The sequence below is a fragment of the Diabrotica undecimpunctata genome, chromosome 9 (genome assembly GCF_040954645.1).
Source record: "Diabrotica undecimpunctata isolate CICGRU chromosome 9, icDiaUnde3, whole genome shotgun sequence".
Classification (NCBI taxonomy): domain Eukaryota; kingdom Metazoa; phylum Arthropoda; class Insecta; order Coleoptera; family Chrysomelidae; genus Diabrotica; species Diabrotica undecimpunctata.
The window spans coordinates 106,653,617-106,675,980 of NC_092811.1; the positions used below are offsets into that span (position 1 = coordinate 106,653,617).

Here is a 22,364-nt window from a genome sequence, read left to right on the forward strand (position 1 = left end):
TGGGCCCAGATGGAATACTTGTAGAAATGTTGAAGGAGGGGAGTGAAATTATTCTGGAAGAATTGAAAATGATTCTTGAAGAATTTTTTTCAACGAATGTCTTCACATCGGAGAAGTCCCAGATGATTGGAATGAAAGTTTGACAACACTTCTCTTCAACAAATGAGACAGGGGAGATCTGAAAAACTATAGGCCAATCTCCCTGCTGTCCCAAATGTACAAACTGTTTATGAGAGTAATAACTAACAGGTTAAGGTCGAAGCTCGATAGGTATCAACCGGTAGAGCAGGCATGATTCCGAAAGGGTTGCAATACAGCGGATCATCTTCTTACAGTCAGAACGCTAATAGAGAAAGCCAATGAATATCACAAATAGAGGTAGCTATGAACAACTGCAGGATAGAAGACTCCCGATACAGAATGCTCATACATAATATTTAAAAGAAAGCTACAATGAAAATACAAATAGATGCGGAAACCAAAGCTATACCAATCAACAGAGGAGTCCACCAGGGAGATGTTGTCTCACCAAAGCACTGGGCAGATAAAGGAATAAATGTTAATGGAAAAAAACTGAGTCTAACTCTGAAAAACTACAAATTTCGAAGAACTACAGACCATGATGACGCAACTATTTCAAGCTTCGGAAAAAGTAGGTCTTAAGATGAACTTGGAAAAAACAAAAATAATGAGAAATACACCGAACATTAGAGAAATAACATTGAAAGACATAAGTTTAGAAACAGTAAGCGAATACATCACCTGCCGAAACTGCCGAAATTACCAGAAGAATAAAGTTAGCGTGGGCAGGGTTTGGAAAACTGAGTTGGATCTTTAAAAGCACTAAAATAGAACAACACTTGAAAACCAGAATTTACGATCAGTGTATCCTCCCTATACTCGCGTATGGTTTACTGACATGGATACTCACCAAGTCTAATATGGATAAAATAGTAAAGGCACAAAGAACGATGAAAAGATCAATGCTCGGGGTGAGACTGAAAAAAAAAACAAACAAATGGATTAGAAGCAAAACCAAAGTAAAAGATGCAGGAGAACATGCTGCCAAATTAAAATGGAGCTTTGCATGATACAATGCCGACTGAAGGATAAAAGATAAAACCACGAAATACAACAATGGAGACCATGGTTAGGAAAGAGAAGCAGAGGAAGACTACAAATGAGATGGGCTGATGATATTAAGAAGATCAGAGGACACAACTGGAAGTAAGTTCAGCAAAATAGAAAACATTGAATTGATTTGGGGGAGGCCTATATCCAAAGTTGGATTACTTAAGGCTTAAGAAGAAGAAGGACCTATCTTAAAGGAGTCCTAACATATTTCTTTTTCCCTTAATTCCCTTCATTATATTTCTTTGTAAATGTCGCAAAAAAGGCCGAGATTTAGTTAAATGTATTTTTAAGTCATAAATCGCATACCCTTTCATATCTATTATAAAAAGATTATTTACATAATATCTCTCTGATGCCGATTCGGGTGTCATTGTAGATACAAAAGAAACAAATTTTTATTTACACAATATCCAAAATGATAATTTTAGATGTCAGTAATCTAGGTCAAGTTTTATTTTGTCATTCTAAAAAACAGTTTGAGCCATACACCTGTATTTTATATCGTTCTATTTTTTTTTTAGAAAGGCTGACCTTCTTCCCACAAATATGAGAATAAAATCCGCAGTCGGACCATTTTTCACGCCATCACGTACAAAGACATCTCTCGTCCTTAGTGGGACAATCACACCTCGCGTTCTATCTACAAATATATCCCGCGGTTCTCAGTTAATAGAACTATATCTCGTCTTAGTGCACATTTCGCTCTCTTTGCGTATTAAACGTACATACTCGACATAGCAAAGTAGTCACTTAAAATTAATGATTTTTAAAACAAATTGTAAAATTAACTATAAAGATACTTAAACTCACACTATACTATTACCTTCACATCGAATTACATTTGGCCTAGACGAAGATTAATCAATAAGGGTCTTTTATTATCAACCACTTAGAATTTTGGTTCTCGTCGTATGTTGAAAAAAAAAAAAGAATACCTATCCACAACAATACGGATATATGCATTTCATAACTGGTTACATTTGTATTTATATATTTTGAAATATCTATAAAAATAAATGTACTACAATACTTACGTCGGTATTGAAAAATAATAAAGCAATAATTTGGCTATTTCGTATTTGTTCAGTCCAGCTCTTGAAATGCATTCAGCGTAGCAGAGAATAATTGGTCTCCCATCTACATCTGCTGTACCTGAAACAATTAAAAATGTGTAAATTTTTTAAAAATACAACCAAAACAAAAAGTAAGTCAATAAAGATAAGTAACTCTTGATAATTCTTCTTAAATATGATTACTACTGTATCCACTTTCTTTCATTTTACATTTATATGTATTTAAGTATTAAGTTATAATATACATATGGCAAAGTAATGTCAAATATAAACTCAATTTGTAACGTTATAAACGTCACATGGTTTTAGCCACATCCAACAACCACACTGGAACTACATTCAACAGCAACTTCAGCAGCAGAGACAAAAATTATATAAACAATTCCCATAAGTATGTTTTTAATTTTTTTTACTGCATTAGGTAAGGTTTTCTGTGAAATTTATTTATGTATAATAAATATGATTATTTAATATAATCTTTTATTTGTCTCTACCAAACTTATTTTGCAGATTTGCATTTAAGACAAGACGTATCTGAGGGACAGAGCTAGTGAAAGCCTAAAACAACTAGCACCCAATGTTATAGCTAGTGACCCAACTGTTATATTGGTACACATTGGCGCCCAACGTGGGGCAGTGGGTATCACCGTACCACTTATCCATCAGGCGGTTTCATTCACGCCTTATACCTTCAACTGAAAGTATTTTGTTCTATTATTGCTGTAAAATTGCATGGAATCAAACAAACTAAGAACGAACGTCGTACAGAAAAAATAAGTTTGTGAATTTTGTATGTATCGCAGGACATTAAGAATTGCAAAGACGAATGAAAATTAAGAGGAAGTTGTACTGATTATTTAAAATACAGAAACTATTATTGTGAAGAGCTATTGTGAGAGAAGACAAATAATAATTAATTCAACTTATAACAAAAAGAGATATTTTTCGATCTCTATTAATTGGCAATATATGAGGACAATAAGCATTTTTAAAGAAAAATATAGGTTGTATATGGTGTTCCACTGAGAACTCTGTTTTATTATAATGTAGCTATTGCTGACATTGTGGGATACCTCAACTATATACATAAAATATATAATGAATATATATTTATGAAATTCTGTGATCATGAATGAGATGGTATTCTGCATTGTCTAGAGAACATTTTCCTTGAGCACATATTGCAAGATCGTCAGAATAGAAATGCAATGATATCTGGCTTAACTTTAGTCTCAACTGTTTGCGTTTTGTGAAAAGGTTTTAGAAAAAATCGATAAAAGATGGATTCCTATTTTTTAGTTGTACTATTTTACATCTTCGGCTTGGGGTAAATTGTTGTTTTTCTAATTGTACTGGTGGGCATGCCTCTTTAGAGAATGAATAAATGTATGTTACATCTGTGGATTTTACTTTATTCGCTTTCGTGCGCCATTTTGAATAAATTGTCAAACTAGTAGCAAATATATTTCTAGATGTAGATTCGTACGACTTCTTAATTACACAGTTACTTCTACTTAAAACTTAGTCGGTGGATTTACGCTACGTGCGGATGTTCAATTCCTTTTTCGCGAAATCTCAGCTAGCACGTTTTCGATTTTCGTATTGCTAACGAGAAGATTAACCCATTTCCGTAAGTAATTAAGAGCAGAAGACTAACGAAACTTGCAATCGGCGTACCTAAAACGTTAGACCAGGAAAAACGGGTTCAAGTCAGCATTGAGAAGTCGAAATATACTATGAATTAAAGAAAAACCCTTGGTAAGAGATAATTAAAAATTAAAGATTAAGAAATTAAAAATTAAGAAAAAAAGTATTGCAGTTAAGCGATTAATATATTGTTAGCGTGTAAATGTATTAGTTGGTAAGAATTTAAATAGCAAAACCGTTTGATATAGTTTCTACCTGGAGTATTGAAAAAATATTTAAAAAAATAAACAAGTGTTCACGACTCTGTCTTGGGTGTTTGAAAAGCAGAAAAACCAGGAATATTTTAGAAATCTAAGCAGCAGAACTTCCTTTGCATCTGATAAAATACCGAAGCTCAATTCAAAAATAGATAGTTCTTTCTGGCGACGTAAAAATCATTTAAAAGTAAAAAACCGTTATCAGCGACTAATCCAATGATCTAATTCAATAATCTAATGAACTATTCCAACTTTTGACTAATTTTGAATGAAAATAACATAAAACTTAAGAGGACGAGGTTCACCCTTGGCACCAGGTAGCTCGAGGATCATCGCCATCAGAATATTCGTATTCAGTGACCTTTAAAACCGCCAAGTTATAATTTTCGAATGATTTCGAATGAAAATAACATAAAACTGCAGGAGACTACGTCCACCCTGGGCATCAGGCAGATCGAGGACTATCGTAATCATATTCGTATTCAGTAACCTCGAAAACCTCCCGAGTAATGACTATCGACTGATGTAGAATGAAATTAACATATTCCAGGAGACGAGGTCCATTCTGGGCACCAGATAGCTTGAGGACCATCTTCGTTATCATATTCGTATTCAGCGACCTCGAAAACCCTCGAGTAACAAAACATAGTAACCCCCGAGTAACATTTTCTTATGCACAAAATGCAATTTTCATTTTACCACCATCAATTTTGGTCACAAACTTTCCTGACACTTTCACGAATCAAATACAAAAATTTCACAGCGATTTATCTTGCTGCAAAAAATTGGTAGCTTCGTGATTTTTAGTGCTTCACTTCCTCGGCTATTATTAATATAGAATGCATCTCAGCTAAAACTAGAAAATTGATAACTATGACAATGATGATTTTAATAAAATTTTTGAGCTGTGCAATTGGTTCTAACCAAAGTCATAAATCTAAACACACATCCCACAGGGGTGTAGAGCTAGTTCGCGTCCGTAGTAAAATACTACACGTACACCCTGGGTAACGCTAAATACTGACGGTCAGATAATCTCAGGATCTCATGACCAGAGACACATTGCAAACAATGCCGGTAAACGTTATCAGAAGGCAAATTAACAATAATACAAATGGTCCTTCTCAGAAGATAACAACTAGAAAACTAGGACCTATGATCCGAATTTGCCACTTAAATGTAGAAAGCATAAACTATTCAAACAGCCAGTACTTATCAAAATTTCTAAAAGATAACGACATCGATCTGGTCACTCTACAGAAAACACACTGCGAAACAAGAAGGAAAATACCTGGCTTCGAATTACTGGGTGCCACGTATCATCGATCATACGGCACAGCAACGTACGTTAAACAAAACATAGAAAACGCCGTCCTTGTTTCCACCTGTACTAATGATGAAATTTATATTTTTGTTATAAAGATTAAAAGCATCACCGTTACTAACACCTACAAACCACCAGCTATATCCTATATCCTGGCCAGCTCAAGTCACCCACACACATCCGCAATATACGTGGGGGACTACAACAGTCACCATGAACAGTGGAAATATACACAATGCCACAGCAATGGTAATGCACTAGTAAAATGGGCGGAGGACGAACATGTATCACTTAAGTTTGATGCTAAAGACCGACCTACATTCATGTCATCAGCATGGAAGAAGGACTACAATCATGATCTATGTTTTGTCTCTACTAATAAAAACGGGCAACCTCTAGCAGTCTCTCGAAAAGTAATGGACGACTTCCCACACAGCCAACACCGCCCAGTGATTATAGATGTCATAGAGGCAGGAATCCAAATTCCTATAATCACAACATCCCCTCGTCCACGGTGGAATCTAAAGGCAGATATGTGAGGTAGGTTTTCTGTGGAACTGGGCAAGACTCTAGGCTGGATACCCCTACCATCAGAAATTACAAAAGATTCGTTAGAGCCGTAATAAGTACAGCCAAAAAGCATATACCAAGAGACTATCGAAAAAAATACATTCCTAGTTGGTCCCATAACAGCGAAGAACTGTACCAAAATTTCCTTGAAAGCGGCGATCAAGAATTAACCGTAAACTGCCCCATAGCCTAGATGCACCGAGACAACAAAAATGGACAGAAACTGTAGAAATTCTTAATTTTCAAACATCAAGTAGGCAAGCATCGACACTACTAAGAAAATTAGGAAGCGGAACTCCCATAACAAGGAACAAAACAATTTATTCAAACACTTTTGCCTTACATCTGGTATCGACATCTAGGGCCCGAAAGACAAGTCACACACAATCAAGGTAAAACGAGAGCTCAAAACTTTGAAAATCCAATATACAGAAACTCCTGTGCTTTCACTTGCAAACAAGTCTCTATATCTTTCAAGGATGTAAAGCCCTAGGTTTTGACAAATTCTTTAAATTAACAGCGTCAAATGTGCGAGAGAATGAATGGCCCACTTTTTCAGAAGACAGTATCAAGACCGGTAGCATACCACACGAACTCAAACGCTCGAAGGTCATTGCCATATTAAAACTAGGGAAACCAAATGATAACAACCCCAAGAACTACAGACTAATGGCCCTAGTATCAGCGACGTTCAAGCTACTAGAACGACTTTTCTACAGCAGAATTAGTCCAAAACTACTCGAATCAATACCGGTTGATCAGGCAGGTTTCCGACCGAAAAGAAGCTGCGCAGATCAGGTTCTTTCATTTACCACGTTTATTGAGGCAGGGTTCCAGAGAAAACTTTAAACTGCAGCCACATTTATAGACCTAACAGCGGCCTACGATACAGTCTGGAGAGAAGGCATAATATACAAGCTCCTCCGAACATTCTCCTGTAAATCGACCGCTCGAACAATCAACAGCATGCTAGCCGACCGAACGATTCAAGTAGTCATGTGGAACCGACATCAGCATCCCAAGAAAACTGACAAATGGACTGCCTCAGGGATCTGTCCTAGCTCCCCTTCTCTTTAGCCTGTACATCGCTGATATACCAGAAATCAGATCAAGGAAGTTTGGTTACGCCGATGACTGGGTCCTTGCAAGAAAGTGTTAGTCATTGAAGAAATAGAAGAAATCCTTACGGCGGACTTACACACAGTGGGAAATTATTTCCGTAAATGGAGGCTCCAACCAAACGCTACCAAAACAGAGGTTTCCAGTTTCCACCTAAATAACAAGCTTGAAGGAAGAACACTCAACATCCAATTCGAAAACACCACACTCGCCTACAATAAAACACCAAAGTACCTTGGGGTGACTCTTGACAGAACCCTATCTTTCAAAGAATATCTGTCAAAAACAGCGGAAAAACTCAAATCCAGAAACAACGTCAATCAGCTTCCGCCTTGCGATCATCTGTCCTGGGCCTTATCTTCTCAACCGCGGAATATTGCTCTTCAGCCTGGCTTAACAGCCCACATATACACAAAGTAGATGTCCCATTGAACAATACAATGAGAATGATTGCTGGCGTTATCAAATCCAACTCTACGCAATGGCTCCAAGTATTGAGCCACATTCCACCACCCAAACTACGACGCGTAGACTCCCTCACTAGTGAGTACAGAAAGATACTTAGTAACGAGATCCTGCCAATTCATCAAGATATAGATGCTGCCAAGGGTAACCGTCTACGCTCCAGACACCGCCAATAAAAACAGCACAGACTGCTGTGGAAAATAAGTTCAACTTAACGACCACTTGGACTCGGAGAATAAATGGAACAACAAAATAGCAGCTTACCCTGCATCACACAAAAACCACCAGGTTTTGACTTACCACGCAACACATAGACTATGCTGAACCGAATCAGAAATCGAACCAAATGAGATGCGGTTACATGATGCACAAACGGGGTAAACGACCATGACCACTCTGTGACACCGGACAACCACAAACCATCTGTCACATCACAGAACAGTGTCCCACAAGATACTATCATGGCAGGTCAGAGGATTTCCTAATGGCGACTCCAGAGTCGATAGACTATATAAATAAGTTAGATGTTCGTTTGTAAACATATGTATCAAGTTTTATACAAAATATATGTAAATTTAAATGTAAATGTGTCAAGTGCCATGCGATAAATGAAAAATAGCACACCTCACAGAATAAGCAACTACAGTCTTATGACTCTCAATGGAAGATAGTATATGTATACTTGTTTTCCTAACTCCAGTACATCAGTATTGAATTTAATGATTTTTTCGTCAAATAATTCAACTTTATAACTAGTATCTAAAAAAATTTCATACACATAATCATAAAAATCATTATTTCATTTGATTATCAAAAAATAATCTTTGTCACTTAAATAGTCACTATTACCTCTTAAACTAAATATCTACACTTAACTGGCCTATGTGCAGAACAACAACTTATAATTATTATTAAGCCAAACAAGTCACACAGCTCTCTCAACACCCGCTCTTCCTTTTTTATTATTTGCTATAAAAATTAAAAGAGTTTTAATTACATTAAAACTCTTACGCGTACTTAACGTACATTAGAAAATTAAGATAGAAAACGAATGACCCTTTGTTGGTAGTGATGGAAGGAACGGATTTGAACTGCTTCAGTAATGCGGATCTTTACATAGTGGACTGATCCAAATGTATTACTAAAACTATGTGAAGGAATCAGTCAAAAGCGTAATTATTAGATCGATCAGCTAGTAAGTTTTAACACGCAAATGGCGTCTTAAATAGAATAGTAAAATTTCGCATGTAACTTACATTTTCATAAAAATTAAAATGTACAATTTGTTATTTTTTATCGAATTTCCTGTTTGATTTAACTCATATACACATACCTATAGATTAAGTACGTTTATTTTAATTGTATTCATTATATTCGTATTCACACATTCTTTTTCTGTTTTACTGGACAGGCTGGACTAATTTGTATCATTATTCTAGAACTGTCAGTTAAAAATCGAATGCCATAGTAACTGTTATCCAAGACATATTTTTTAAATAGTTTTATTTATACATTTTAAAACAGGTGCAAAACATTCGATCTACACTAAAGTCTTTTTTTAAAACTCTTTTCTATTCGGTAGTTCGACTATAGCCTTCTCCCATTTCCTTCCATGCTTCTCTGTCCTATGTCAGACGTTTCCATGCTGATCCTGCAACACTTTTATTGTTCTAGCAGCTCCACAGCATTTGGTGTCTTTCATCTTCCTCGTGATGTCTTCGTTGTATAAGGTTTGTAACTCTTTATTTTTCCGTTCAAACTACAGTCGAACTCGCTTATTAGAATGCCTATTATCGGAATATTCCGGTTAAAGGAATAAAAATTTGAGGTCTAGAAACGTTTCCATTTTTATTCCTTAATAAAATTATCCGTTTATAAAAACACATTTTAATAAAATAAAATGGCCTAATAGAATATTTTTCATGTAAACAAATAACCGTATATATACAATATCCAAAAAATTTAAAAGATGTCTGGTTTATTAGAGTCTGTTAAGTAATAAACACTTTATTACTTTGTTATCAGCCCTTCCTCGAAACAGCCACAGGTCATAGAATACTTTTTCATTTATCTAACAATTTGTACTACTCACCCACTTCATTGCCTGTTAATAAATTTTTAGCAACTATTACATTAGAATTAATTCAGAAATCATCCAGAGACCTTTGTGTTTGCAAGTGAATCATAGCGTCGTTAAATTCGAAGAGAAAAGCTCTTACTTTAAAAGAAACAATAAGTGATTAAATTCGCGAAACAATCCAAGTGCAGTCAAATTGTAATTGCTCAAAAGTTTCTAATTTCACCAGCTGTTGCAAAGTTTGCTCACCTGAGCAAGCTCATTCAAAACCAAACAAAAAACCAAAACGCAGTGCGAAAGATTGAGACGTCGAACAAGCATTAGCCGAGTGGTTTACTGAGCTTCTCTTCTTACTAATCTTCCTATCCGCAGTCGTGTTTTAATAGAAAAAGCTGAACAAATGGCCAAAAATTTGAGTAATGCAAACTTTAAAGCGACAAATGGATGGTTCTGCAGATGGAAAAATCGTTCACAGGTTTCCTTCAGAAAAATTTCTGGAGACGTAAAAGATACCGATGTATCTGCCGCAAATAACGGACGTGTTACTTTCATTAACTAAAAATTATGAACCACCGTGCGTCTACAATTGCGATGAAACTGCGTGTTATTACCGAGCTACTCCGGATGGCACCTTTTGTTTCGCAGGGGACAAAGCCTTAGGCGGAAGAGTTCCAAAGGACAGATTAACGATTACGTGTTGTACTAATTCCAATGGAAGCCATAAATTGCCACTTTTTGTTATTGGAAAATCAAAAAGTCCAAGGTGTTTTAACTGTGTAAAATTATTGCCGGTAACATACAGTTTCAACAAAAATGCTTGGATGATAAGAATTCTGTTTAAGGAATGACTTATTGACTTCAACAAGAATAAATGGAGATGAATTCAGTAGAATTAGAGAGTGAGATGGATAAAGTTGAAGTGTGATGTGTGAGTGATGCGTGACAGAAATATTCTAATAAAACTGAAAGGAAAATTATACAAAATGGGATGATTAGACTGACAAAAAGGGATAACATTAAGTAAGAATGAGTATATTAGAGGAAGTTTAGGGGTGGCATTGCTGGGGGGAGTAGGAGTAGAAAACCAAATAAAACTGAAGGGGGAGACGCTTAGAGAGGATATGTTGGTGAGGATGGTTGATGTTGGTATGACGCAAGACAAAAACTTATGGAGAAATGTAATAAGGGGAGCTGGCCAGGCATAAGGATAAAGGCGAAGAGAATGATGATCAACATGATTGTCAGAATTGTCAGATTGTCAACATCAGAAATGTCAAATGAATGTACACACAGAAATAATTGTACTTACGCAAGGATTTCTCTAAATTTATATATGATATTAAGTCGTAAGTTCGAAGAGAAGACAAAGTTTTAAATGGATTAAATTTTTTGCACAATTTTTTACAATTTCATTTGAGATTATCTCTGTTTAATAAGCAATTCTATAATGAAAGAAGAAAATGAAAGTCTAATAATATTAATATAAGATTATCGTGATGAAGAAACGTCCAAGGTAGTGGAAGTAAATTCACACGGCCACGATGAGACAAAAACTCACAAACCCAAAAAAAGGTATTAATTAAAATGTATACATCTATATATCGTTATGTATGAACGAAAAAACACAGACCGAGAGTCAATAAAACCATAACTTCCGGAGTTAAAGCATGATTTCCAGAAAATAGATTACCTCACCTAAATACCTCACCTATATTACCATTTATTTTTTCGTTTTGTGAAAGTGGACATTTCGCGAGTGATATTAAAGGAAAATAATAATTTCTAATAAAACTATTTTATAATTAAACTTTAAAAATGAAACAACTGAATCTTCGTAGTAACTTAGATCCATCGAATCGGATCGCAAAAAATGAACGGAATTTCCCATCACTATTAATTTGTGTTTTATTTTTACTATATACTTCAAATTTAATTGTTATTTTTATGGATTGGTCTCAATGGACTGCCAGATGATGGGCTTGGTAAACGGTTGGCAAACATAGGATTAACTATAATTAGTTAGGTATGTTATAGGGAAAGTTTTAAAAAAATATTTAATTATGTCCTGCAATTGTAGGACGACCATTTCTATTGTCGTAATTGATTTACCAATGTTGTTTGCACCTGTTAGTGAAAAGCCACATTTTTCAAAGAATAACAGCAAGAAAATGAAGTTTTCCCTGTAGCATACCGTAAGGTTTATCCTACTTATAGAATTGTTAATTTCCACATTTTTTTTAAGAAACGTAAAAATAATAATTAAATTGTGTCATTTAGAAATACGAATAGTAGGTTAAAAATGAAAAAGGTATTAACCTTTAAAAAATGAATTAGTAGCTCTTAGTCCGCAAGAGTGGCGCATTGTAAAGACTACTCTAATAGGATACTTCTTCTGTTGTTTGTTAATTCTCGAAAGAGCACACTGATGTCATGTCTCGATCGCGATTTTTCTTCTTTCTCTGTCTTGGACTGATAGAGAAGCTTCGTGTAGACTATAACGAGGACTTGCCTCAACCAAGACGTAGCTGTCGTTTACTATTAATTTTGTAGTCGACGAGAAGTTCTTCTAGGTCTTACTGTGGTCTATTATCATAATTTGGGTTTTTTTTTCAGCAGGAGAGCCCGTTCACTCCTTGTGAACAGGCTTACTTTTATTGTTATTCTGCCTCTGCTTTATTGGAAGACTTTTCTCATAATATACTCTCCATAATATCAAATACTGGGACAATACAGCCTTGCCTTATAGCAAATTTTGATCTAAATGGTTGGAAAGAATTTTACTGACCTTAACTTTTTCGATACTGTTTTCATCTAGGAGTTTATGTAGAAGAATTAGATGTTGTGGAACACCATATTCCAAAACTAACCATAGCCTTTTTTACTTCGCGCACTGACATTTCGCGTGCGTAACTGATATCCAAAATCACCAGTCGCTTTAAACGTTGTTTCTGAGAGAACGGTTAATTCTACACAAAAAGTGCTAATAAACAGTTTTGTTCAAAATTATCTGAGCTACATTTGTTTCTACAGCGTACAAATTTTTGATAAAGCGATTTTTCCGTTCCCTCTCTCCCTACGAGGAGGCTTTTTGGAGGGAAGCCAGGGTTACATTTTTTGCTTCTTTTGGTTACCAAAATTGACATCCTCAGCAAAATTAAGCTTGTTCGTATGATTTTTAGAGGTCAAATCGCTGACGACTGGACTATATAAAATACAATTTAAAGTACGCTTAAAAACTTTCCTAAACCATAAATTTGTTCAACAACGATATACAATATACATGACAAAATGTTCCACAAATGAAACAGCTATTAGAAGTTTAACTGATAGATTTTTTAAAAACGCAGGGAAGAGAAGTTTTTAACAAGTAGTTGATTACTTTAACAAGAACTAATAACTGTTATTCTTATTTTTTTTTATCTTGAGTCCACTTGTAAGATATTCTTCTTCTTTTCCTTCAAGTACTGTCCTCAATAATGAAGGTTAGCGATTAAGCTAGCTATTCATATAAAAGTAAAAGAAATGAAAGGTAGACACAAAAAGAGACAAGCAACAATATTAAAAAATGATAATAACGAAATAATTATGAGTACAAAAGACAAACTAGAGAGATGAAAAGAATACATACAAACTCTTTTTAACGACGATAGACCTTGCTCTCCACCATCCACAGATAATCGAATAAATGAAAAAGGCCCAGAAATAACCAAAGATGAATTAATCCACGCAGTAAAATCTCAGAAAGATGGAAAAGCCACCGGACCAGACAATATCAATGTCGAAATACTAAAACCAATTGCAGATAACGAAAGTAAAAGTCTATACTTAATAACAGCACTATTCAATAAGATATATGACATAGGTAAAATATCAACAGACTGGCTAAAATCAAAATTCGTAGCATTACCAAAAAAATCGAATTCCTCACAATGCGATGATTATCGAATATTAAGCTTGATATCTCATGTCCTTAAAACTTTTCTAAGAATTATCCATACACGAATTGACAAGAAGTGCGAGTTCCAGATGAGTGACACTAAAACACATGTTTTATTGACTATCGAAAAGCATTCGACTGCGTAACCATCAAAAGATGGTCGACATTCTGAGAACAACTGGAGTTGACGAACAAGACTTGCGAATTATCTCAGAACTATACTGGCAAGAATAATCGAAGAGAGGAAAATGCAATACTTGGGTCATGTGTTGAGAGGCGAAAGATAAGAATTACAGTAGTCTCTCTCTATAACGATTCCCTATATAACGATAATTCCTCTATAACGATGAAAATAGTAAACGTTGGTTGGTTCGTCATAAGAACAATGTATTAATTCTTTATCTATACCGATATCGTTCTCTCTTTATAGCGATAATTTTTTAGCGTTCAATAGTTGATGACAAATGTGATATTGTGTTTAAAGTTCAGACTACCTGAGTCACGAGTGGCAAGGTCATTGCCCAGCGGTTGTTTTGTTCTGCGCTTAAGGAATGCGGCCACCCATTCTACTCTTTCTGTTTATTGTTCGGGCGGCATACCTAACTGTTATCACACAGATGTTGTCATCTATTGACGACTTTTTATTTCCAGTTTGAGTTGTGTCTTAGTGTGTCAACAGTCAACATGTTTTCGAAAAAGCGTAAAGTGCTCTCGGTGGAGGAAAAATTATCGATAACCCGAGCAATAGAGAAAGGTGAAAAGCAATCGGATGTCGTTCGCCGGACGGGGCTGTCTCAGTCAACTGTGGCTACGATATGGAAGGACAGAAAAGGCTTAAAGCGAAGATGGAGGGCGGTAGCAGGAAGAAGTTGCGGAAACCTCACCATGAAGATTTAGATCGCGTTATGCTTCAGTGGTTCCAGCAGCAGCGTATGAACCATATTCCACTTTGTGGGCCTAAGGTCAGGACAAAAGCTGAGTTTTTTGCAACTGAACTTGGAATTGAGAATTTCGAGGCATCTGAGGGTTGGCTGAGCAAGTGGAAGCTGCGGCACAAGATCAACTACAGGCAAATCAGCGGAGAGGCTCGCGATGTTAACAAAAACGTAACGGATGATTGGCTAGAAAACGTGTGGCCTGGACTGAAGGCATGATATGCGTCAGATGACATTTTCAATGCGGATGAGACTGGATTGTTGTTTAAAATGACACCAAACAGAACTTTAAAATTTAAATTGGAAAAGTGCGTTGGTGGAAAGCTCTCTAAGGAACGAATTGCAGTTTTAGTGGCCGCTAACATAACAGGTTCGGTGAAGCGAAAATTGTTAGTGATAGGGAAGTCGAAAAACCCGCGTTTCTTTAAAAACATAAAAAATCTACTGGTGACCTATAAAGCAAACAAGAGTGCGTGGATGACCTCGGCAATTTTTGATGAAGCGATAAAAAAGTGGGATATTAAGTGGTGCAAGTTTAAAGGGAAAAAATTCTTTTGCTTGTAGACAATTGTCCTGCTCATCCTGTATTGCGCGACCTTCAAAACATCGAACTCTGTTTTCTGCCAGCAAACACAACGAGTGTCCTTCAGCCCATGGACCAAAGTGTCAAGAGTTTGAAAAGCCATTACAGGAGAAGACTTTAGATGGAATTGGTTGAGAATAATGGAATCTTAAACTAAACATTCTTGACGCCATCCTAATGATTAGTAAATCCTGGGACAAGGTGACGAGCAATACAATAAGACATTCCTTCAAATACGCAGGATGGCTGGAAGATCAAGGATTGACTGATGATGAAGATGACCTGCCATTAGATGTTTGGACCAGACAGTTTGAACTTACTATCACCTACGGACCGAAAGAGCTAACAGATTTTGAAGAAGTTGATGAAAATGTAGCTACAACATCTGGACTTTCTGACGAGGACATCCTGCAAGCAGTTCGTGTAGAAGAAGAAGGAAACAGTGACTCGGATGTGGAAGCAGAGTTAGAACCAGCTCCGACCCCTCAGCGGACATTGGATGCGGCAAAAGTACTGCATCGATTCTTCATCCACCAGGAAAACGATATGAGTGCTGTGGAAGATTCGATGCGTCTTCAGGACAAGGTTAGGTCATTTCTGTGGAAAGGGAAAAGAAGACAGACCAAGGTGACAGATTTTTTTTGTAATAGGCTAAATATATTTTACAGTAGCATATTTTTTTTATTGTACAGTACACATATTTTAATTGTACAGTCATTTTTTTATACTGTATTGCTTATATTATTCGTTAATAAATCTATGTGGAATACAATGTTAATTCATTTATATTCGTTTTGATAATTTTTTTAAATTAAAATAGGTTATTTAGTACAGTATTATTAATATTACAGTACCGAATTTTGTCTCTCTCTGTATAACGATCTCTCCTTATAACGATGGAAATTCCCGGTCCCTTGCATATCGTTATAGAGAGAGAGGACTGTACTTCAAGTTTAACTGGAAGGAAAAGTACAGGGCAAAAGATCAGTAGGAAGACGCCAGAACTCGTGGCTGAAAGACCTGAGGAGATGGTTCGACCGCTCATCCGCAGAAATCTTTCGCGCAGCAGTTTCCAAAACTACAATTGCCATTTGGATCGCCATCCTTCGAAAGGAGACGGCGCCATGAGAAGAAGAAGATTAAGCTTAAAAACTTTCTTTGTCCTCTGCCGTTCGAATAAGTTGTTCAAAGCTTAGCCTGTTTAATTGTATGACTTTTCTCATTCAGAACAACTTTGTTTTTTAAAATGTTCATTTAGTGTACGGATTTCTTATATTTTATCTTTTACCCTTTGTAGTTAATTGAAGGATATAGTAATTGTAGTGTCGCAACCGATGTAACTCGTTTATCTTGTTCACTGATAACGAGTGTTGCCTCTTTATTTAGACGTTCTCTTCTTCAGAACTTTTTCATTCAAATCCTTAACGTCCAAGGAATTTTCAAGATTTGACGAAACATGTCCATTCTTCACTTCTAATTTATTTAGCCTCACAGTTTTTAGCATCACGTATTGACTCCATAAAGAGACCATATATGACATCTTACTAGTTAGTCTTAGCTGCAGAATAAAATGTGAATCGGAAAGAAGCACCCTCAATCGAACAAAACTATCGGCGGCATGAAAAATTATGAAAACTTCAGGATCGAGCTTGTTGATCTCTCTCTCAACTCAATCTCTCAGCTTAACTATTTTTAATGAGTTACCTGTTATAGGTTTTCAATCTAACAATAAAGGTAACAGAACAGTTTTTTTCTTGATTACCATCATTTTTTTTTTCGTTTAATATTCATTCTGGATTCGTATGATGCTTCATTTTGTAGTCTGACCTCATAAGTCTAAGGTGAGTAATGTGACCAATTTCTAATAACACCCTCCTCACTAAATGAAAAAGGAAACAGTGAACCAAAAATATGTACTACGTAGGTAGTAATCGTATGTGAAAGTATGTACTATTAGTATTTCTTATTCTTTACTTAATATCAATACATTTACTACTAATAAAGTAGCGCAAAAGCAAATTATATAATTAAATAAATTACACAACGCACTATGTAAAATACAACTTCTGTATACGCAACAAGTAGTTTTTAACAACCTTAACAAGGCTCTTCGAACACTGACGAATCATATGGATGGCAAACATTCTAATGAACTACCCATTCGCAAATGTGTACCTAGAACTCATTGACAAACGAATAATGGGTAATTCAAAGATACACTGCAAAACTTGTATCTGAATACTAGAAAATAAATTTTGCAGAATACCAGTCACATAATTTAATTTATAAGCAAAAGATATATTAAAATGCATACATTTCAAGAGCAACACAAATGATTTGATTTCCTTTAGTGTCATTTTTATTAGTTTAATCAACTTTAGGTATTCTAATTATTATATGGGCTTAAATTTATTTCTTAATACAGCTCTGTATATATTTCTTCTCGAGAAGTATAATCTGCCCCTGTACTATTATTTATTTTACTATAGAGAGTTCGAGATTACGTTAAATGTCTTTATAAGTATTTAAATCAGACCCTTTAATTGTCGTACGATCGGTTTATCCTCCATGTTACTTGGAGTTCTCCTCCGCTCTGGAGGAGAAACTAAGGTACTTCGCTTCCATCCTCTGTTTGCTCGGCGAGTTATGTATCCTCGGCTTACACTCAGCGAGAAGCTCACCGGGTGCTCCGCTGCACGGTAGAAGCCTCGAATATGACAGAGACGCCGGTCCCTCAAGCCTCAGCGTGGAACCAAGTTTACACTCCTCGAGGTATAGGGCCGCCGGCAGAGTGTTGACTCTTCAACTAGCCCTGGATTGCGGAATAATATTGAATACATTGAAGTCCCTTCGGGTCTTCTATTTATTCTCGCAATCAAATTCGATATCGAAGGGCTCACTCCGTACCGCCACTCTCGTGAAATAATTCCTAGTAGTCCCGTAAGGACCTTTATTTATTTTCAACTAATGGTTTGGCGACGAAGTGCTGCTTCAGCTCGTCCACCGATTGGGGAGTAATTCTAAGTACACCCGGGCTTTTATTTACTCCTAACCGTCGGTGGTTTATTAAAGCACTGTGGCAGTTAAACACCCCTGACCCGTGAGAGTTCTCTTCGAGCCGCTTGATGGTCCAGACTTGTCTTTACATCGACAATAAAAAAACAGTTGAACAGTCACAAACGCCGGTTTCTACACTTTATACTGTTTGATTAATGTCGAAGTCGTGAGACCTCGTGTTTATTCAAACACTTAAAGAGCTGTACAACCTTCCTCGAAGTAAAGTCTTCGTAGTTCTATAGGGATTTTCACATAGGTGAGAAAAAAAACGAAATTCTTGAAACGGCTACTCAGCCAAATATGTCTTGACGGTATCAAGGTGTAGACTCACTTGATCCCGATCGGAAGATACGCTGCGATCTTCCGTCACAAGGCCAATATAAATGCAGTTATTAAAATCCTTTGTCACTGGCCGGCCAAAGAGACAATCTTCGCTGTGATTCGTCCACTCTGGCGACATAATCTATATTCTAAAAAAGAATATTCACATAATAGAAGCGAAAAAATCTTGGAAATCTATGTCACATTTGCTTTTATATTCTTAAGAAACAATTTGAATCGAACGTTTTCTACCTCTTCTATACACAACTGCATTTATTGTTATTCTATTGTCACTAAAAGAGTTTTTAATATCCGGTCGTAAATGCTTTTGAATTTTCACATTAGAAAGCCATAAAAAGATAATAAAAAATCTACCCTTGCTTAAAATCTCTATATAAGCTGGTTTTTCTGCCGCAAGAATAGCAATATTTCGTCATTAGTGGGACAATTATATCACAACGCTCCCTAGGCACCAGAATTTACATCGTCCCCAGTAATTTTTAAATCCATGTAAAACTTGCAAATTTAGCATTTATGTCTGGCCGCGCCATCTACCTTTAGTTGTTGCACTCGTAAGCCATCCCAATACGCAACTGTGATTCAGTATTGCTAGAATAGCCATCGGTAAAGTTCATTTGGGGTCTGTGTGGTACAACGACGATATTAGTGTTTTATTTCTGAAATAGCAGGTTCTTCCAAAAGAGTGTATTTCGGAGAGATTAATTCTGATGAAAGTTTAAGGCCGTGGTATGATGAATTAAAAAGCGAGTTTAGTGATTAGGAGGACTAAAACAACAAAGATTTTTCTCCAGAGAGTGACCATAACTCTGATTCTGAGATGAAAGATCAGGGGGACAATGCTGAAACACAAGAAAGTCAGACTATAGGTGAAGAAGAAGAGGGGCGAGAAACAACAAAAATGGAAAGTTTTATTTTGGTAAAAATCAATACAAGTTGTCTCCTGTTCGGGCCAATCCAGATTTGAATATTAGAACATAAAACACAATCTGGTAAAAGTTCTTCCGGGGTTGAACGGACCTACAAAATGTGGTGATGTCTCTGATCCCTTAAAAATATGGAGCCTTCTTTTCACAGAGGATATTGAAAACGAAATAATTCTACGGAAAAATAAAAAGATATTGTTATTTCAGGATAAATTTAGCACTTCTGATAAAACAGAACTGAGAACTAACAAAGGAAGAATTTCTCGATATCTTATATTACTCTGTTGTTTTCAAGTCAAATGATGAAGACTTGCAAGAAATATTTGCAACAGATGGAACGGGACGAGACATATTCACATCCATTATGTCTTTGAAAAGAGTATATGTGTTGCTCGCATGTCTAAGGTTTCTTGACTGAATAGTTAGTGTACATATTTGATTGCTTTTATTTTATGTTTGATAATGCAGATAATCGAGAAGAACGTAAAACTAATGATCGAACTGCAGCAGTGTCCTGGTTATTTTAGAGTTTTGTAAAAAATTGCCAAGACTGTTATTCTATGGGAGAATTGTGTTGTATCGACGAAATGCTGATAGGATTTCGCGGTAGATAAAAGTTCCGCATGTGCATACCTAATAAATCTAGGAAATATGGACTGAAAATTATGGCCCTAACAGACGCAAGTACCCACTATTTTTATAATGGCTATATTTACTGTGGTAAGGATAATGATGGTTTTTCTCTAAAAAATGAAGCGAGTTGTTTCATAAAACCAACACAAGCGGTGTTGAGACTGTGTCATCCAATTGCTAATTCACACCGAAATATCACAGCAGACAATTGGTTTTCATCCATAGAAGTCATAGATGCATTAAAAAAAACGAGGACTGACCTATGTTGGTACGCTCAAGCAAAACAAAAAGGAAATACCTATGCAGTTCCTTCCAAGTTGGAGTAGAGTTAAAGTATCTTAAGTAAGTTTTACAAATGACTACACTATAATTTCCTACGTTCAAAAAAGAGGGAAGGCATTTGTGTTAATATCATTACTGCACCATACCAAATGTGAGGACATAGAATCTGGTAAAAAATCATTTGCTTCTATATAATCAAACAAAAGGCGGGGTGGATGCACTAGATCAAAAATGTACCACATATTCTACTAACCGGCGAACTAGGCGATGGCCAATGACTATTTTTTTTACAATATTGAAATTGCAGCTTCAATGCACACATTTTACATGGATTTCATAATATCAAATCGGAAAGATATTGTTCAGGATGTAACAGTATTGAATAAATTTTCAACAGGGAGCGACCATAGACTAGTTAGAGCAAAAACCACTTTTAACGCGGAAGTTGAAAGAACAAAAATGATCCTCAAAAAGAAAAGTGGAAGGTGGCTGTTCCCAGAAGATATAACACTTTACGAAGAAAATATTAAGACGAGTTTGGATACACACGACTTACAGAATATCAGCATCAATGAAATGAACAATAATATTACCCAAATATTGAAAGAAGCTGTAAAGAAATACTGTCCTCGTCCTGAAAATAATAACAAAAAATTAAGCCACAACACAAAACATCTTCTAGAGGAAAGAAGAAAACTTAGGGAAAATCAGGATCATAACCAAAATGAACTAAGAATTTTGAATAAGAAAATTAAAAAGGAAGTTAGAAAAGATCTGAGACGATACAATACGATGGAAATAACTAGAGTAATAGAAGAAAACAAAAGCTTGAAAGTACTCAGACAGAGCATGTCCATTGGAAGAAAAAACGTCCACAAATTAAGAAATGAACAGGGGCAAATCATTGAGGAAAGAATTCAAATTATGAATACGATAGAGAGTTTTTATAGACAACTATACAAAGAACAGCAATGTAACCGGAGTGGATCATTACCAAAGATAATCAATAAGGGATCTGAAATTTTACCGGACGTAACACCCAATGAAATTCGAAGGTCAGTGCAAGAAATGAAAAACCCCCGGAGGCGATGAAATAGTGGCAGATGCCTTGAAGGTGGCTGGAAAAAGATTATGGCAGGTCCTTGCCAAACTATTCACTAGGTGTTTGCAGGAAGCAATAACACCAACCCAGTGGTATAACGCAGAAATTATCATACTTCATAAAAAAGGGGGCTACCGACCTCAGGAATTACAGGCCCATAAGTCTACTTTCACATATTTATAAACTATTTACAAAAATAATTACGAAACGACTAGAAAATAAATTGGAATTTTATCAGCCCATAGAACAGGCGGGTTTTAGAAAAGGCTATGGAACAAACGATCACCTACTGGTAATAAAAAATCTTATAGAAAAATGCACTGAATATAATAAACCACTAGCTTTAATATTTGTCGACTATGAAAAGGCATTCGACACCGTAAATCAACAAAAAATGTTGGAAGCCTTGACAGAATGCCGAATTGACTATCGGTATATAAATATAATTAAACATATATACCAAAACGCAACAGCCAGTGTTAGAGTGGGTGATCGTCAAACCCAGAAATTCCCGATACAACGTGGAGTACGACAGGGGGACACCATATCGCCGAAACTGTTCACTACGCTTTTGGAATATATATGTAAAAGGGCAAAACTGACCGACAAGGGCATAAACATAAACGGAGAAAAGCTTAGCCATCTAAGGTTTGCAGATGATATTGTACTAATAGCTGATAGGATAGATGAGGCCAAAGAACTTTTAAATCAGCTCTACCTTTCCTCGCTAGAAGGGGGATTGAAAATAAATATATCTAAAACCCAGATGATGACAAATCTTGTAGTCAGCGAAGATATATGCGTAGGAACAAGATCCATAGACCAGGTAATGGCCTATAAATACCTAGGCCATGAGATTCGCATAGGAAAAGATAACCAAACCGTTGAGCTTCTCCGTCATATA

The 22,364-nt window shown here is 36.0% G+C and overlaps 1 protein-coding gene across 3 annotated transcripts in view; it reads right to left on the reverse strand.

Annotated features, from left to right (window-relative positions):
• The window catches only part of LOC140450377 (puratrophin-1-like), a 1,292,549-nt gene that overhangs the window by 141,317 nt on the left and 1,128,868 nt on the right, over nucleotides 1-22,364 (reverse strand). For all 3 annotated transcript variants that reach the window (XM_072543974.1, XM_072543973.1, XM_072543975.1), the window contains one exon: nucleotides 2,169-2,286. In XM_072543974.1, the coding sequence (XP_072400075.1) occupies nucleotides 2,169-2,286 (118 nt within the window). The remainder of the gene's footprint in view (nucleotides 1-2,168; nucleotides 2,287-22,364) is intronic.